Genomic DNA, 17,013 nt, shown 5'->3' with positions numbered 1-17,013 from the left:
TAGATATCATGGGCCAAAAACAGCCACCAGAAGGTGTAGGAATTAAACGAAACCTTCTAGACTCTTAGCTCTAGCCCGTATAGATAAGATACATTTATTAGGCTAATTTCTAGTTTGATTTAACTCTAAATTCTTCCCAATGAATACAAAATACTGATACTGCCTAATATTTGCCTAATAAGGCAAATAGCAAATAAGAAGGCATTAGAGGTTACTCATTGAATGCACTGCCTCTATGGACATTTGAAAGAGATATAAGACCTATGTAAAAATAGCTGGGTGCTGACACTATAAAAAGAGATCTTCAAAAGTGCTAAGTAACCTGGAAATTTGCAGAATACTGGGAAGAGGGGCTGGGCTTTACAGATAACTTGAGGGCTAGCCGAGATACAAGTGGTTTTTGTGTCTTTGGTGTCTTTCCTTTATTAACCTTCCAGTGGTTCAGAGGCACCCCCATTTTCAATCTGAAAGCAATTTGTATAGGGGAAGGAAGGTAATATCAAGGTTAGATGATGAGTCATTGAAAATGTGCCACATGTTCCTTTCTTTGATTGCCTTTCTTTTTTGATAAAAATGCTACAAACTCCTAGGAGAATCCTGATTTATGCATCTTACTTTTGGGAAGAAAGTCTCAGAGAATGTTCATTTATTGGAAAGTAAGAATTGTGTACTACTTAGCATTTATTTTGATGACAAAATAATAGGACTAAGTGCCACAGAAAGGAAAGATCATAGGAAAAAGACAGCATGTGGCAAATAAGTATGAAGTCCAGCCATGGCATAAAGTTTCTGGAAGGATAGTGTGTTACTTTACTTTTCACCAAAATCTCCTTTTAAGTGTTCAAACTCTTGGCGGCTGTTGGCTGTCCCTCCATACTGATAGGCATGCTCTATTGCTCTAGGACTGTTGGAAAGGTGACAGTAAGAATCCCTTGGAACATTCCCCTCTGGGAACTTCAGGCCGGCAGGATCCCCTGAAGGTGCATCTTTACTTTTCTCCCCCTGTAAGAATAGGAAATAAATCATATTAAGGGATGAAACTGATGTGCTAGTAGCAAAAGTTCATTTGTGATTTCTTTATCATTAATAAAAATAAAAAAAGTAATGATGAAAGTATATATTATTTGTGCATTTTCCATTCATGAAATATTAGGCCCCTCTCTTTCCTTGAGGAGATGACATTAGGTGCTGTAGCATTAAGAACAACAAATGACAACACAGTATGTTAAATCCAACATTCTAGTCTGTGATAATAAAGCAGAGCTAACCCAAAGCCTCATAGATAACTGCTCTATCATTTAAATTAAATGCACATCTTAGCCAATGGTGAAAAATGGAAATATTGACAATAAAATAACCCTGGGGAATCTGTCAATAAAACCCTCATGTCATAGACAACAACATTTCTTTAACACACATATTGTTATTTATACAGGCTGTTACCAACATACTTAGTAACACCTTCAAAATATTTAAGAGTATTTTTGGTGATAAGTAGTAAACGTTCATGTGACCGGATATAGAACAATGACCTTGTGCTCCTAAATTGCGCTGCTGATTTTAAAATTTAGAGTTGTGAGACGATAGGCTAATATTTCATGGTTATCTAGTCTAAATTTTGGGGGAAAAATTAAAGTTATTGCAAATAAACCTGATCATCCTGTCATTTATTCATGTATCCAAGCAATGTTTATTGAATACCTACAAGGTAGAAATGACGTAGAAGGACAGGGGTATTTGTGCGTGCCCTCCGCAGGCACCGTGTGGTGGGGAAGAGAAAGGTGAGTGAGAAACAGTTTCTTTTTTAAAAGGAACTGAAAACTGGTTTGGAAAAACAGGAAGTTCAATAGCAAACCAGAAGACAGGCTGTTGCCAGATAGAAAGGACCTTCGATGACTTGCTGGAGGATGGGGTTTTATTTTCCAGGAGGGCGCAGGTGAGAGATTAGTCAGGAGTTGGGGACTGTCCCCAACCCTGGTGGCTCCTCCTCCTTCTCAGTCAGTGCATGCACTTTGCTATGGGAAGAGGGCATGTGTGAATCAACGGCAGGGGTCAGCAAAGGGGGGGGGGTCCCAGACTACAAGGTCTCCATGACCAGCCCTGCCTTTCTCTGCTTCCATGTGGGAATCCATAGAGGACTAGTCTCTTATCTGCTGCAGAAAGGAATAGACGCTGGGATATTTATATGTGGCAACCAAACACTCTAAATTCTCTGTGGATGTATGCTCTGAATCATAATAATGATAATAAAAGGTTATAATTTAATTACTTCCAACCATATAACACAGAGACTCTGTTTACTATCCTAGAAGAGCTGTATATGTGGATTTTGAACCCCACTAGACTTTGATTTTATCAGTGTAATTTTTTTCTCTGAGGGTCTTTTTTTTTTTTTTTTTTAAGATTTTATTTACTTATTTGAGAGAGAGAGATCATGAAAGACACGGCAGGAGAAGGGGTGAGGAGTAGAGGGAGAGAGAGAGAGAGAAGCAGACTCCCCACTGAGCAGGGAGCCCAACATCGAACTTGATTGCACAACCGTGGGATCATGACTGGAGCCGAAGGCAGGTGCTTAACTGACTGAGCCACCCAGGTGCTCTCGGAGGGTCTGTTTTAATGCGGTAAGATTCTTTTGTGTCACATAACAGTCAAACTAGTTCAGCTACTTAAGCAAAAGAGAGCTGTGCGTTATAAGGATATGGGAGTATCTTACACAATCCAAGGGGAGATAATACAGTATCAGGGGAAAGATAGTACACTACGAGGGTCAAGAATCAGGAATGGCAAAGCTAGGAAGATTCAAGGAATTCCTTTTCCAAATGTTTCTGGTATCTTGGCTTTGTTTTTCTCAGCCTACGTTCATTTTTCTTTCTCTTTAGGGCAGCTGCCTTTTAAATTTCTACAAAGCAGCTTTCTTTCTATGTGCATGATTAACATAGAGCTCTTAGGCTTACATGTTTTCCATTCAACGACTAGCATAGGGTAGTGTCTCTTTCTAAGTTTATAAGGAAGGGGATCTGATAGCCCAGCTTAGTTCAGATGACCTACCCTAATCCAAACATCTGTATCCAGGTAGATGAAGTCACGTACCTAAAATACTGGGCTTGCCCTGTGTGTAGGGAATCAATTCTCAGAAAAGGGAATGGTTGGCTGGATACCTTAGAATGATGCCTCTTAAAATATATAAAATTTTCATTATCACATGAAATACCACATGAGAAACTATGTCCCCAATTAAATTTAAAAACAAAAATTATAAGAAATTTTCATGCTGGAACACAGGTGGTAAGATAGGTATTCTTACGTACTCATGGAGGAATAGAAATCAGTGTTCCTTTTTTGGATAGTAATTTTCCCTGACCCAGTAAGTCCACCTCTAAGAATATTTTGTGAAGATATATTCAGCAATGTAATCAAAGACTAATACACAGTGATCTTCACCCATAAAGGGAGAAAATTGGAAAGCACTGAAAGTCTATTAATGGTTAAATAAAATATACACATAAGGTACAATATTAGGACATTACTGTGAAAATAATTTATTATAGCCCAAATTGCTATGAATCGGCCTTGATAAAAATTTAAAACAGCAGCCACATGTTTTTCTGGATAGCTACTTAAGAAGCTATTGATACAAGGGTAAATATGAGAGAAGATTAGCAAACATTTGACATTCTGATTACCAAGAACTAGAAGGGAAATCTATAGTCATCCTGTATCTGTTATTATGAAGTTGAGTTTCTAAGGCTTTTTACAAGAAAGGCTAGGAGGTTTCCTATAATACTGAAAAGTATATGTTAATAGTTCCAAGGTCTGTTGATTGCAAACTTGAGAGTATGAATATTTGTTAGGAAACTGCACTTGATAGACAGCTTCAAATAGAAAACTGTATTCGTTTAAAGAGGTAAAGTGCGTGCCATAGGCTGATCTTCCTCATCAGCCCATGATATTAACCTGTTGTGTCTGATCCACTGACCCGCGCTCAACTCCCAGCTGAAAAATTCCAGGATAAACCTTTTAGCATCAATATGAGAAGGGGCCGGTAAGATCTCATCAGAATTTCACAGTCTCCTTTGAAAAATCCTTTAAATTATCCTCTAGTGAAAGCCTTCATAAAAGTCATATGAAATTATCTTTCTCCCATGTGAAATTCAGGAGAGGATCCTGAAAAATTACTAATTTTGAGTTGTACAAAAATAAAATTAACCTTTTAACATTGACAAATCGTGTGTGAACAAAGGAGGAATTGCAAGGGGGTTCTCAAATGTGATCCCCGTAAGCTGAAATACATAGGGAAGCGATCAAGATATAATGGCCGGTGAAAAACTATCAGAAGGCAGAAGCTGGTGGGGATGCTTTCGTCTTGCTGATGGTTCAGAAGCCAGCCGTGGAGGGAAATCAGTTCTTTAAAAGATGCTCAGCCACATTCGCATTCAAGGAAATGCAAATCAAAATCACAATGAGACGCCCTATCTGTCCATTAGATGGGCTAAATTATAAAAATTTGATCATATCTAGTTCAGCAGTTGGGAGGGACAATACATTTGTTTTCAAATGCTGTTCATAGGAGTATAAATATTATCTCAATGTTGACAATGCATATTCCCTTAAGCCAAGCAATTCTACTTTAAGGAATTGATCCTCCAGAAACACTCACAAGCCTCTATAAAGAGATCTAACAGCTCATATTCATTGAATGTTTTGCTCTATGCCAGGCATTGTGCAAAGGCATTTCATGCATCACCTCACTTAATCTTTCTAACAACCCTGTGATGCAGATAGCTAAGTATGCATTGAACACCTATTATGTGCATTGTTCTAGGTTCTTGGGACACATCATTGAGCAGATTAAAAAAAGGAGCTCGAATTCTAGCAGAAGAAACAGAGAGTAAATACCAAACACAATAAAAACAGGCTATAATAAAACGGGAAAAGTGCTATGGAAAAAGGAACAACTAGGAAAGGCAAAGGAGATGGGTAGTACTGGGGAAAGTCAGGAGACAGCTATGGTATTAATTAGCGGGTTAAGGGAGGCCTTACTGAATGCTTGAAGGCTGGGCCAGAAGGAGGAGCCGTTCATGCGGATGTTTGCAGGGAGAGTGGTCCAGGCAGAAAGAAAGACCTTAGGGCAGGAATGCACATGGCTCATGCTAGTGTGGGCAGAAGAGTGAGTGAGGGAAAGGAGCCTGGATAACAGAGAGCGTCTTATGACATTGTAGGAACCGGAGTTTTTATTCTGAGTGTAGTGGGCGTCGGGGGCACTTTGAGCAGGGGAGTAACACGATGTGACATGTGTATAAGCATATGGTTGTTGCGTGGAGGATAGAGTGTCAGAGAAGCTGGTGGAAGCCGGGAGCCCTTGCAGGAGCCCCTGGTAGGGCTCAGGTGAGAGATAACGGTGGCTTGGACCAGGGTGGTAGGGGCGGCACCCGAGGGACTTGTTAAGGTTGGACCAGGAAGTGGGTGGGGAGACCAGCCTGAAAGAGTGGGAAGGAATTGGAAGCCTCGTCTGTAATGAAAGCCGCTGATGTACACGCTGGATGTAAATGAATGAGGAAAAAAACTGTCCTCAGGGGATGCAGTTTAAGAACTCAAGATTTTGTTAATGGAGCGTTTCTAGTTGATATCACGGATCAGCCGTGCCTCTGAGTGGTTGATGTGAAGGTCAGGGGAGGAGGGGAGAACAGGAGATCAGAAACTTTAAGAATTTCCATGGCTGTGACAGAAGCCCGAGATCGTGACTCAAAAGCAAATGGTACTGAGAATGACAGTACTAAATAATATACATTATACATATGAATGGTTAAGTATGGGGCAGTTTTAATCATTATAATGAAAAATTCCGTATGGAATAAATCTGATTCAAAGTGTTTCTCTTGGAACAAAGACTGATACACCAAAGCTGGGAAACAACAGTATCAAGTACTAGAAGAATCCCAACTTTCATATGTACATACAGTTGCAAACTGGAGTGAATTTTATACAGCATCAGTGTCTAGAACTGTGTGTGTGGAATGCGAGAACGTTTGAGAATCTGACACAGCATTCTCTTTTTACCTTTTTATTCTGGCTTGTTTTAGGCTTTGAGGAATTCTTCCCTTTTTTGTAGAGAAAGTGCAGTGGCGGAGACTCAATAGGACACTCAGAAAGAGAAGTGTGGACCTTTTCCACGTATCGCTGGAAGTCTTCGACCTCCACGTCTTGATCCAACCTGTGTAGCAGAGCAGGGGAAACCCTTAAAATGTGGTTCAGACTTACAATATGAAAACTACAGAAGTGAAAGAATTTGGTATTTAAAATGTGTGTGTGTGTGTGTGTGTGTGTGAGATGGGTCTGCGTCAACCACTGTCTTAATAAGAACCCTTTACACAACCATTTAACAGTTTATGGATAACTTTGCCTGGCACCGGCACATTCTGACAGACGGACATCTTTTCCGTCACCACGTTCTGGATGGTGGGTACCACCTCTGTGTTACTCCGTGTGTATTAATTTTCTCCCTTGCTTGCTCTTGTACTCAGGGAGCACTTTCAGTCTTTGTCAAGGACCTTGATTAATGGCTTTGTTTAAAGTGATGCATTAAGAAGACTTTCTTAAACCTCTAACAAGAATTTGGGTATGTTACTCTGTGCTACACCATTAATAATAAGCACAGATATAATTACATCTAATATTTATAGCTTGCTGTATGCCAGGTGCTTTCTGCACTTTATCACATTTAATTGTTCTAACAAGGAGGCAGACATTATTATTATCTGCATTTTGGCATAAAAGAAGTGAAGGCTGACTTAGCCAAGGGCATGCAGGAATTTAAAGGGAAGAAACCTACACACAAACCTAAGTATGTCAGTTGCTTGAGCCCATGCAAGCTTTTAATTACTCTTCTCTGTTGCTATAAACTATAGAGAGAACTATAAATTTTATATATAACTATAAATTTTATAGTTCTCAGTTTAAGTATGTAAACATTTTCATTATTGACCTGATTTTTTTTATGAATCATGCAGAATTATGAATAATAAAAATATCCTACCTGGTAAAGTAGGCATTACTGATACAGCCAGTGAAATTAGAGTACTGGGGACTGAAGGGTGAGCCTCCGAAGTAAAACTTCTTTTCACCTGCTTGTGTCTGTTCCACTTTCCCTTTGGTAGGGTTCTTACTCCCAAGTCTGCTCTTATCTACTATCAGTTCATATCTGCAAAGGAAAAAGTTTCTTTACGCACCACACTGGTACCCTTTTACCTGGAGTTTCATTCTAGGTTGCAGGTTTTCTCATGGAATTAACATAGAACATTCTGGCTAGTGAAAAGATAACAACTTGCCAGACTCTTCATGAGGTCTGGGATAAAATAGTATAAATATATATAAAATAGTATGAATATTTTTACATGCAAAAAAGACTCTCCAAACCCCTAAAAACAAGAAGCTCAGGTGATTAGTTACCAACATTTTGGGGGGGGGGGCGGTGGAAAAAGCAGAACGTAACTCATGGTGATTATTTCATCACACTTGGGGAGACTGTTTTCATTGTAAGGCACATTGACTGGTTTTGAGTATAATTGGAAATGGAGCCTATAAAGGCCAGTTAATGTCTTTTTTTTTTTTGTAATGGGAGGGCTTCACAGAAGTGGGCATAGAAGAGCAGCCGTCTACAACGGAAATGTATTTCTTACTCCAGAAAGCCTTCTTCTTAAGAAAAAGAAATTCAGTATTACATATTTGAAAAATAAAGCTAGAGCTTTCAATATGCAGTCATAAGTATAGAGTTCTCAATTGCTTAATTAAAAATCTAAATGAAACCAATGTTTGCGGATCTCCTTCTACATGCAAAACAGTGCCCTCCATTCAGTAAGCGCTATGTGTAGGCACTTCCCTCAAGAAGGGTGGTAGCCTGTGGCTTGACTGGAAAAAACCCTTTATCTTCCTGTTAAGTAATTATATAGTGATTTATTTGGCATCTCTTGGAAATTAATAGCAACTTCTTTTTAAAAGAATGTAAGTTGTTTGCCCTACCATATATATATATTTTTTAAAGCACCAGAAAAGCAATAGAATGGTCTATTATTCATAGTGGTCCTTGGGCAGAATCATGCCCTACAAATAAAGGCATCTTGGGGAAGAACATGAAGTCAGGACCCGTACCTTGCAGGTGAGACAGAGGTAATGACGAAGTGGGACAGCCCATCGTGGTACTGCTTCTCAGCCGACTGCACCTTGATTCCCTTGACATCCATAACCACGGTGCCATTAGCCAACGAAATGGAGAACACATCTGACTGAAATTCAAGCACAGGGTTTTAAGTAGGGAGGCCCGGGATCCAAAAGATGGACAAGTGTTCAACATTCACTTAGTGATATTGCTTAAGGGAATGCCTGATGTCCAGAAGGTTGCTTGTGAAATAATTTCTATGAAAACAATAGTGACAGCATATTGCTTATATTGGTGTCACCGGCAAAATTAGACACATTTCAACTGAGAAAGGAGCCTCCTCTCTCCTGCACTGAAGATTTCTAGTGCTTTTTTCCCACTGAGAGTTGTCTCAAGGTTAGCGCCTTCCCTAACTGGGGCATCACTATTCTGTCTTCGGGCTCCCGGCTGGGAAAGGCAATACTTCTGTCTCCTTGGAGATGTAGCTAGATGAACAGGCAAGGGTTTGGCTTGACCAGTCAAACTTGCCAGTTTGGCTTTTTAAGTGTCTTTTGAAGTGTTTTACTTTTCATCTATAGAGGTGGAAGACAAATAGAAAAAGGGCTGAAGTTAACAGTTCTTTTTACTAATTATTGTACTATTGATTGTTTATAATATTGGCAAATGGATAATCTTGCTTCTCTTCCCTTAGAGGGGCACTGACCTCTATGGGGGGGGGGAGGGCACAACCCTCAACATAACTACTTTTTTAAAAATTTTTTTTGACAAAAACTGTTATTTAACTAACCATGGTAATCTGAGGCAGATTTGGTGGTGGAGATCCTACAGGGAGCTTTGGGTAAATTCTCACCATTGCTACTGATTTAAATTAAATTCAGTATAAATGTGACAGATACAAGGTAATAAATATTAAAAATAAGATCAGTTTTTACATATTATATTATGACCTGCTCTATCAGTGTATGTGTTGATGATGACCTTTTCAGAGATAAATCATTTGGGTCTTAGGGTCACCAAACTTCTGGGTATCTTATTTTATTTTTGGAATAATATATCTTTAGAAGGTGAGTTCAAGTGTTCTGTAGCCAGTCTAAGAGCAGAAAAGTATGTTCCTTTTATTATTTTACAAAAAAATCACATATGTATTTGTATATATACACAGAGGTTCTTAACATTTTTTGTGCTATGCACTCCTTTGGCACTTTGGTGATACACACGGGCCCCTTCAAAAGTAACATTTTAAAATGCATCAAACAAATATCTAGAATAAAAAGGAAACCAATTATATTGAGATACGGTTTCAAAATATTAAAACAATAAATCTGTGATATAGTAATATATGTACTTCTTTATTAAAACGTTAAATTATAAAATCTCTCAGCAGACCTAATAACTACTGAAGTTTAAAAGTAGCAATGAGCAAAAATGATATTTTGAGTTATCTGTGGCAACTATTATGTGAGATGAAAAATAACTGTGATTTCTATTAACAATAAAGTAACAGGTTCTGCAAATATTACTGTGGTTTGTTGCTGATATTTGTAGCTGAAGAAAATGCTAAATTTTAGTTTGAGAAAATAAAATTATTAAAAAACCTTATATTTTTCTGACTTGGGTCCACAGACACACTGAATTTTCTCCATGAACTCCTGAGAGGTGGGTCTATGAATCTCCTGATATGCGATAGACTTAATTACAAAGTGTCTGAAATGAGGCATTCTGTGTGTGTTCATGTGAGTCCAAATTAATCTGAATTGAAAATCACTTTTAACGTGCTCAAACAGTATTTTCAATAGACAAAACAATTATCACAAAAAAATTTCCCATAGGGAAAAAGAAATACTTACTCCTGAAGCATAATAGAATAGTAACCCATTTGGCTGTAATGTTCGAAAATTAAAACCTCCTTCAAAGCCATCGAAGAAAGATATTTTCTGAACTGAAGCAATAAAACTCTGCCCATTGAAATATGCTCTGCGAGATATCTGTGTGGCAAAAAAATAAAATAAATAAATAAAATAAAGTGAATATAGTACAGTGTTTACGATAATTATCAAATGCTGAAAATGTCCATTTCTCACATGCCAGAGCCCTTGCCTACTGGTTTCTGTATTAATAGTTTATGTTTTAACTTCCGGTTTATACAGGCTTTCAGGCATGTTGACCGTTCTGTGTGTCCCTGGCCGATGGGATTTAGCTTCTCCAGTTCCTCCACCTGAGTGAGTAAAGATGCCCGCACAGCCTCTCTGGGCTTTAGAAACCCCCTCCCACCAATGAAAAGTGAAGCAAACAGACAAGTCCCAGAGGAACCCCCACACGACTTTTTAGCTTAATGTTTCTCCTTTTTGCTGGTGGCAGAAAGAAGCCCAAGGTATCCTTAGGCTCACAGAGAAACTAAAAAAACCTTTTCCAGCTTTTGAGAATGATACATTATACGTCTATTTGTGTGTGTGTGTGTGTGTGTGTGTTTATTTATTTAAAAGATTTTGACTGAATGGTACTTACAAGAGTGTCTTCGGGGCATCCATAACCAACTCCCAGGGTTTCCGTTTGCTCTAATAAATTGAAATCTTTCTTTTGGAACTGGAAACCCTTCATGCATCCTCTGAAGTTGACATCTAGGGGAAGGTGCGCTCTGAGGGTCCTGAAAAAAAAAAAAAATTAAGTCTTCACTGATAACATGATGATGATGACAATACTGATGTTACCCTGCATATGTGGGATATGAAATTTGATTTTATTTATAGTCATTTTTAGTAGCTTTGTAACTATTCATATTCTTATGCTTTCTCTCATAAGCATAGAGTAATGTCTAATCTTTGCTTGTAGAACAGCTTTATTCTGCATCAAGCCAATTTGTTTACTTCTTTATAGTTCTGAAGATCCTTTAGATTACATTAGCTCATTTTATAAAAATTCTGTGATATAAAAGGAAAGGCTAGGGGCGTCTGGGTGGCTCAGTGATTAAGTGTCTTCCTTCGGCTGGGGTCAAGATCCCGGAGTCCTGAGACTGAACCAGTCTTGCATAGAGTTCCCTGCTCAGCGAGGATCCTGCTTCTCCCTCTCCCACTCCCTCTGCTTGTTTTCTCTCTCATGCCATGTCTCTCTCTGTCTAATAAAATCTTCTTCTTCTTCTTCTTCTTTTTTTTTTTTTTTTTTAAGATTTTGATTTATTTGACAGAGATCACAAGTACACAGAGACAGGCAGAGACAGAGCAGGAATCAGACTCCCTGCTGAGCAGAGAGCCTGATGTGGGGCTCGATCCCAGGACCCTGGGATCATGACCTGAGCTGAAGGCAGAGGCTTTAACCCACTGAGCCACCCAGGCACCCCATTTTTTTTTTTTTTTAAAGGAAAGGCTATTATTTCCCTTTTACAGATGATTAATAGGTTGAGCCACACAGGACTGATGTATTTTAGGTCAAAAACAGTCAATTGTTGGCAACTTCAAAATGAAACTAAGAAACATCAAAATCTTTTTTGTTTTTGTTTTTGTTTTTTTAATGTCACAAGTGGTAAGTTAAGATTTAAACCCAGGTCTTCAGTCTTTCACTAATCCATTCCCAAGTGGATTGTATTCAAGTCATGAACTCATCTTCTTGGCTATTTTTGCAACACACTTATGATCAACTAAGGCGAGAGAAATCTCCTAGTGGAATGTTGAGTTTTTAGAGTAATAAGAACGTAAGAAGTCTTTTATCTTTGAGATCAGGGATGATAATTTGATTGATACTGTTATCCTAGTACCTATCATTATGCCTAGGATATAGGAGGTGCCCAAGAGCATATTATCAAATATTGAATGACTATGAAGTTAGTTTTGATCAAATTATAATGTCTTCAGTGTATTTTAAATGAGCACTGGCCAAACTAAGGAGTAACAGTCCCACTATATTCTGTTCCATCAAGATCATACCTAGAGGACCATGCTAACTAAAGGTTCGGGAGTAGATAATGATAACCATAATGGTTGAAAGTCCCATGTGGAGTTGTTGAAGAAGCTAAGAGGGTATCTAATTTGGAAAAAAGTTTGAAGTTGGGGGTCTCATCCCAGACCAGTTAGAATTTCTGGAGAGTGGTTATGGGCAATGGTGTTTATAAAATTCGTCCAGGTTATTCTGGTGAGAACCAGGGTTGAGGATGACCAGATTGGACTCTGCTCAAGTTGCCTCTCAATTTCAAGGGTGTCTGAAGCTATGGCTTGATTGTAATAAGAGATAGTTAAATTTTTAAATGCTTGAGAATAAAATTATAATGATACATAATTCACATCCCCTTGGATAAGCTTAAAATTATTTTATACCTTCAGATGCTATTTGAGAGTTCAAAGAAGTTCAAAGTAAGTCTGAAATAAAAGTAAAGGGACACAATGCTTCATGTTCATACAATACACAGGCTCCATCTTTGCTCTTGCAGGTAAGAAATATCGCATGAGACTGTGTTCAGAGATTAATACAATAATTAAAGAAACCTGTAGATCTCATCTAGAAGATGCTAATTTAAGGAGGTCATGAGGGTGCTTGAGTGTGTGTTCATGTGTCTGTGCGGGTACCTAGAAGCAGCAAGTCGAAGTGCCTTCAAACCTTTACAAGACCTCTCTTGGATGTTGAATACTCAGCCCAGGATATCATCAGGAACAACAGCTACTTAACAAAAAGAGCTTACCTGGATTGTAAAATTTCTGGGGGAGCCCCTCCAATGTATATGTCTGTAAAAGGTATTTTCATCTTTTCATTGTCCATACTCTTGACATGTCGTCTGTCAACCACCAAAATCATTTTCTTATCGTTGTGGTAAATGATTGAGATCTGGGAGACATAATATATAGCCAAGTATTGATCATTGTTTAATAATAAACTTTTTAAAGATGATTATATATTTTAATTATTCTGGTTATAACAGCTGGGTCCCCATGTTTCTGTATTTGGTTGTTCACAAAATGGGGAACAGATTTTCCTTTCTTACAGACGAGGACACTCACACTTAGCCAGAAGGTCATATTTTCTGGAGAAGAATTTACACATGGACAAGGAGATAGACCAAAAAATATTTTTGTCATGGCATCAATTGTTTTCTTTTGCCCCTTTGAGGAGATTCAGGATAAAAGACTATAAACAGGGACCTTGTGGACCCAGACCGCATGTTACCAGGTTTCATTGTTTTAGTGACACAGTGAAAAGCTTTAATGATTCTGCCAAAATTCTAGTCAGTGATATAGTTAAAATATTCTCCTATTGTATACCATCCTCATGGAGGTCATGGACTTTGAACCGAAAAGAGAAATAGAGCGTCCTACTCTCTGCATTTTGGTTCAACTTAAAAGATAAACCTTTTATACATTTTACTCAATTGTAGATTCAAAGTAGTTGTTACTGAAGATAGATGAAATATATTATTAGTGAACTACACAACTGTTTCAAAGTTAAAAAGCATTCCCTGGGGGGCTCGCTTTATAAGGAAATCTGTGTTAGTATTTTCTAAGTTCTGGATAAATGCTTTACAGAGAGATTCTCTATTTGCTTACCTACTCTTTTTACATTTAATAGTGCTCAAAGGACACTTCTAAAAATGGCTCTGTATCCACACTAGCATTTTCAACAGATGTATAAAAGTATTCTATGGAGTGCCATTGTAATCAAGCAATTAAAATAAATCTTTCAGTGACTCTTTTATTAGAAAACATCAATATGACAAAACATTCATTTTTTTTTAAAGCAAATGTCATTCTGGAGTTGAGTCAATGGGGTCCTGCTGTTGGTTTTTAGAAGTGAAGGTGCTCAGTTTAATTTCCCACCTACGTCATTTGACCATCTGATTCAATCTATAGTTCTAAGTACAAGTGAAACAAAACAAAACACACCACACAAATCGCAATGATTTATACCTCATGGTATTTAGCATCGTTAATCTGAGCTTTCTTCGATGTGTCCTCAAGATGCACCGGGCCATTGCTAAACCCAAAGTCATAGAACACATGTAGGTAACCATTGCGCATTTCCAAGCTGAAAAACATACTCTGTGGAAAGAAAGAAGAAGTTATAAGATGTAAACATCTGCTATTAGGAAAGTGTAGATTTATCTGAATTTGAGAGCTTAGACTGTAGTTTTTATTATTGAAACTGAAGACTAAAAAAGTCTCATGAAATTCTTATTATAAAATTAAAATTGCAACTCCATATCAGCAGTTAGGTCTCAGGTTAATATATCAAAATGTTAATATTTATACTCAATTTAAAGCAGCCATCTTCTCTTTCTTATTTACTTGATGAATTAATAAAATTTTAAGTTTACCTTGTTGGCCTTTTAAAAATCTTGAGAACATTTGAAAATTGTAACGGGCTTACAGGCATGAGTGCATTTCACTTTAAGAGGAAAATTGGCAATACTGAAAAATAATTCCAAGGTTTGATGAGAAGAATCTGAAAAAATTATTAGCAAGCACGGAGATAAGGAAAAGGACATTTCTGTAATTATTTGGAAACACTGGATTTATGTAAATAAACATGAAATGATTATGCACTTGGGCCATATGGTGTTTGAGAACCAAAGTAATTCTGTAGCACTCAAGTAATTTACTGGTCCGACTTGCTTGTTTTGGAATAGTTTGCAATAGAAGAACTGAATGGATTTGAAAAACGAGGCATTATCGTAGTTCCTATAGATCAGAAAGTGATCTCTCAAGTGGAGTCTGTATACTCCAGAGATATGGAAAATAATCCATTAGGGGAAAGAAAGAAAATATTTCAACTTGATTTTTTTTTTAAGATTTTATTTATTTATTTGACAGACAGAGATCACAAGTAGGCAGACAGGCAGGCAGAGAGAGAGGAGGAAGCAGGCTCCCTGCTGAGCAGAGAGCCCGATGTGGGGCTCGATCCCAGAACCCTGGGATCATGACCTGAGCCCAAGGCAGAGGCTTTAACCCACTGAACCACCCAGGTGCCCCTATATTGTATTTTCTAACTCCATCCATGTCACTGCCAATGGCAAGATTTCATTCTTTTTTAAGGTTGAATAATATTCCATTGTATATATAAACCACATCTTCTATCAATGGATACATGGGCTGCTTCCATAATTTGGCTACTGTAGAAAATGCTGCTATAAACATAGGGATGTGTGTATCCCTTTGAATTAGTGTTTTTTGTGTAATTAGATATTTTTTGTGTAAATATCCAGTAGTGATCATAGGGTAGTTTTATTTTTCATTTTTAAAGGAAACTCTACACTGTTTTCCACAGTGGCTGCACTAGTTTGCATTCCCACCAACATAGCAAGAGGGTCCCTTTTTTTTCCACTTCTTTGCTGACACCTGTTTTTTGTTTTCAACTTTAGCCATTTTAGCAAGTGTGAGGTGATGCCTCATTGCAGTTTTTCTTTCTTCTCATTGTAGTTTTGATCTACGTTTACTTGATGATGAATGAGATTGAGTATCTTGTCATGTGTCTGTTGGTCATCTGGATGTCTTCTTGGGAGAAATGTCATTTCATGTCTTCTGTCCATTTTTTATTTGGATTATTTGGTTTTTTGGGTGTTGAGTTGTACCAGTTCTTTATGTATTTGGATACTAACCCTTTATCAGATATTTCATTTGCAACTATTTTCTCCCATTCTGTGGGCTGCCTTTTAGTTTTGTTGCTTGCTTCCGTCATTGTGTGGAAGCTTTTTATTTTGGTGTAGTTCTAATAGTTTATTTTTGTTTTTGTCCCTTGTCTTAGGAGACACATCTAGAAAAATGTTGCTGTGGCCAATGTCTCTCTTCTAGCATTTTTATGGTTTCAGATATCATATTTAGGTCTTTAAAACCATTTTGAGTTTATTTTTGTGTTTGGTGTAAGAATGTGGTCCAGTTTCATTCTTTTGCCTGTAGCTGTCCAGTTTTCCCACCACCATTTGTTGAAGAGACTGTTTTTTCCTTATTGTATATTCATTTCCCCTTTGTTGAAGATTAAGTGACCATATAGTTGTGAATTTATTTCTGGATTTTCTATTCTGTTCCATTGATCTATGTGTCTATTTTTGTGCCAGCACCATACACTTTTGATTACTACAGCTTTGTAATACTATTGTGCTGGAATTAGGAGACCTCAAAAGTTTTGTTCTACTTTTTCAGGATTGCTTTGGCTATTTGGATCTTTTCTGGTTCCGTACAAATTTTAGGATTGTTTTTTCTAGTTTTGTGAAAAATGCTGTTGGCATATTTTGATAACAATTGCATTAAATTTGTAGACTCCTTTGAGTAGTATAGACATTTTAATAATATTTGTTCTTTTAATCCATGAGCATGGAATATCTTCCTATTTTTTTTTGTCTTCAATTTCTTTCATCAGTGTTTTATAATTTTCAGAGTATAGATCTTTTGCCTCTGGTTAAATTTATTTCTAGATATTTTTTATTTTTGGTGCAATTGTAAATGAGATTTTTTCCTTATTTTTCTTTCTGCTTTCTGCTGCTTCACTATTGGTTATAGAAGTGCAACAGATTTCTTTTTCTTTTTTTTTTTTTTTAATATAATTTTTATTTTTTATAAACATACATTTTTATCCCCAGGGGTGTGCAACAGATTTCTAAAGAGAAAGTAACCTTTTTGAAGAAAGTTATACTCTGGAGAGATGGTTTTTAAAAAATATATTTTTAAAATTTTCTAATGTTAAATAAATTTGTTGATGAAAACAATGTGTACTACCTGTAAAAACTCTCATATCTTCACTATTAAAAATAATTTTAGAAAAAAATTTCTAACGAGTTTAAAACTCTGTCAAATAAAGATTTCAATGGTCTTGAGTTCTTTTGTTAAAGTTTACAAAATGATGCAATATATGATTAGCTAGCAAGAACTGACATCATAAAAGATGGAAAT

At 37.2% G+C, this 17,013-nt stretch overlaps 1 protein-coding gene across 2 annotated transcripts in view; it reads right to left on the bottom strand.

The window, feature by feature from the left end:
* The window catches only part of LAMA4 (laminin subunit alpha 4), a 145,654-nt gene that overhangs the window by 11,412 nt on the left and 117,229 nt on the right, over window positions 1-17,013 (bottom strand). For both annotated transcript variants that reach the window (XM_082731914.1, XM_082731915.1), the window contains exons 24-31: window positions 14,038-14,169; window positions 12,819-12,961; window positions 10,658-10,796; window positions 10,000-10,137; window positions 8,146-8,279; window positions 7,034-7,198; window positions 6,058-6,211; window positions 815-1,002 (exon numbers count right to left, since the gene is read on the bottom strand). In XM_082731914.1, coding sequence (XP_082588040.1) covers window positions 815-1,002; window positions 6,058-6,211; window positions 7,034-7,198; window positions 8,146-8,279; window positions 10,000-10,137; window positions 10,658-10,796; window positions 12,819-12,961; window positions 14,038-14,169 — 1,193 coding nt within the window. The remainder of the gene's footprint in view (window positions 1-814; window positions 1,003-6,057; window positions 6,212-7,033; window positions 7,199-8,145; window positions 8,280-9,999; window positions 10,138-10,657; window positions 10,797-12,818; window positions 12,962-14,037; window positions 14,170-17,013) is intronic.

Source organism: Mustela nivalis, assembly GCF_964662115.1.
Source record: "Mustela nivalis genome assembly, chromosome: 5".
In the NCBI taxonomy this organism is placed as follows: Eukaryota; Metazoa; Chordata; class Mammalia; order Carnivora; family Mustelidae; genus Mustela; species Mustela nivalis.
The sequence above is the reverse complement of the archived record's forward strand: the minus strand, read 5'-3'. Positions and strand labels throughout refer to the sequence as shown.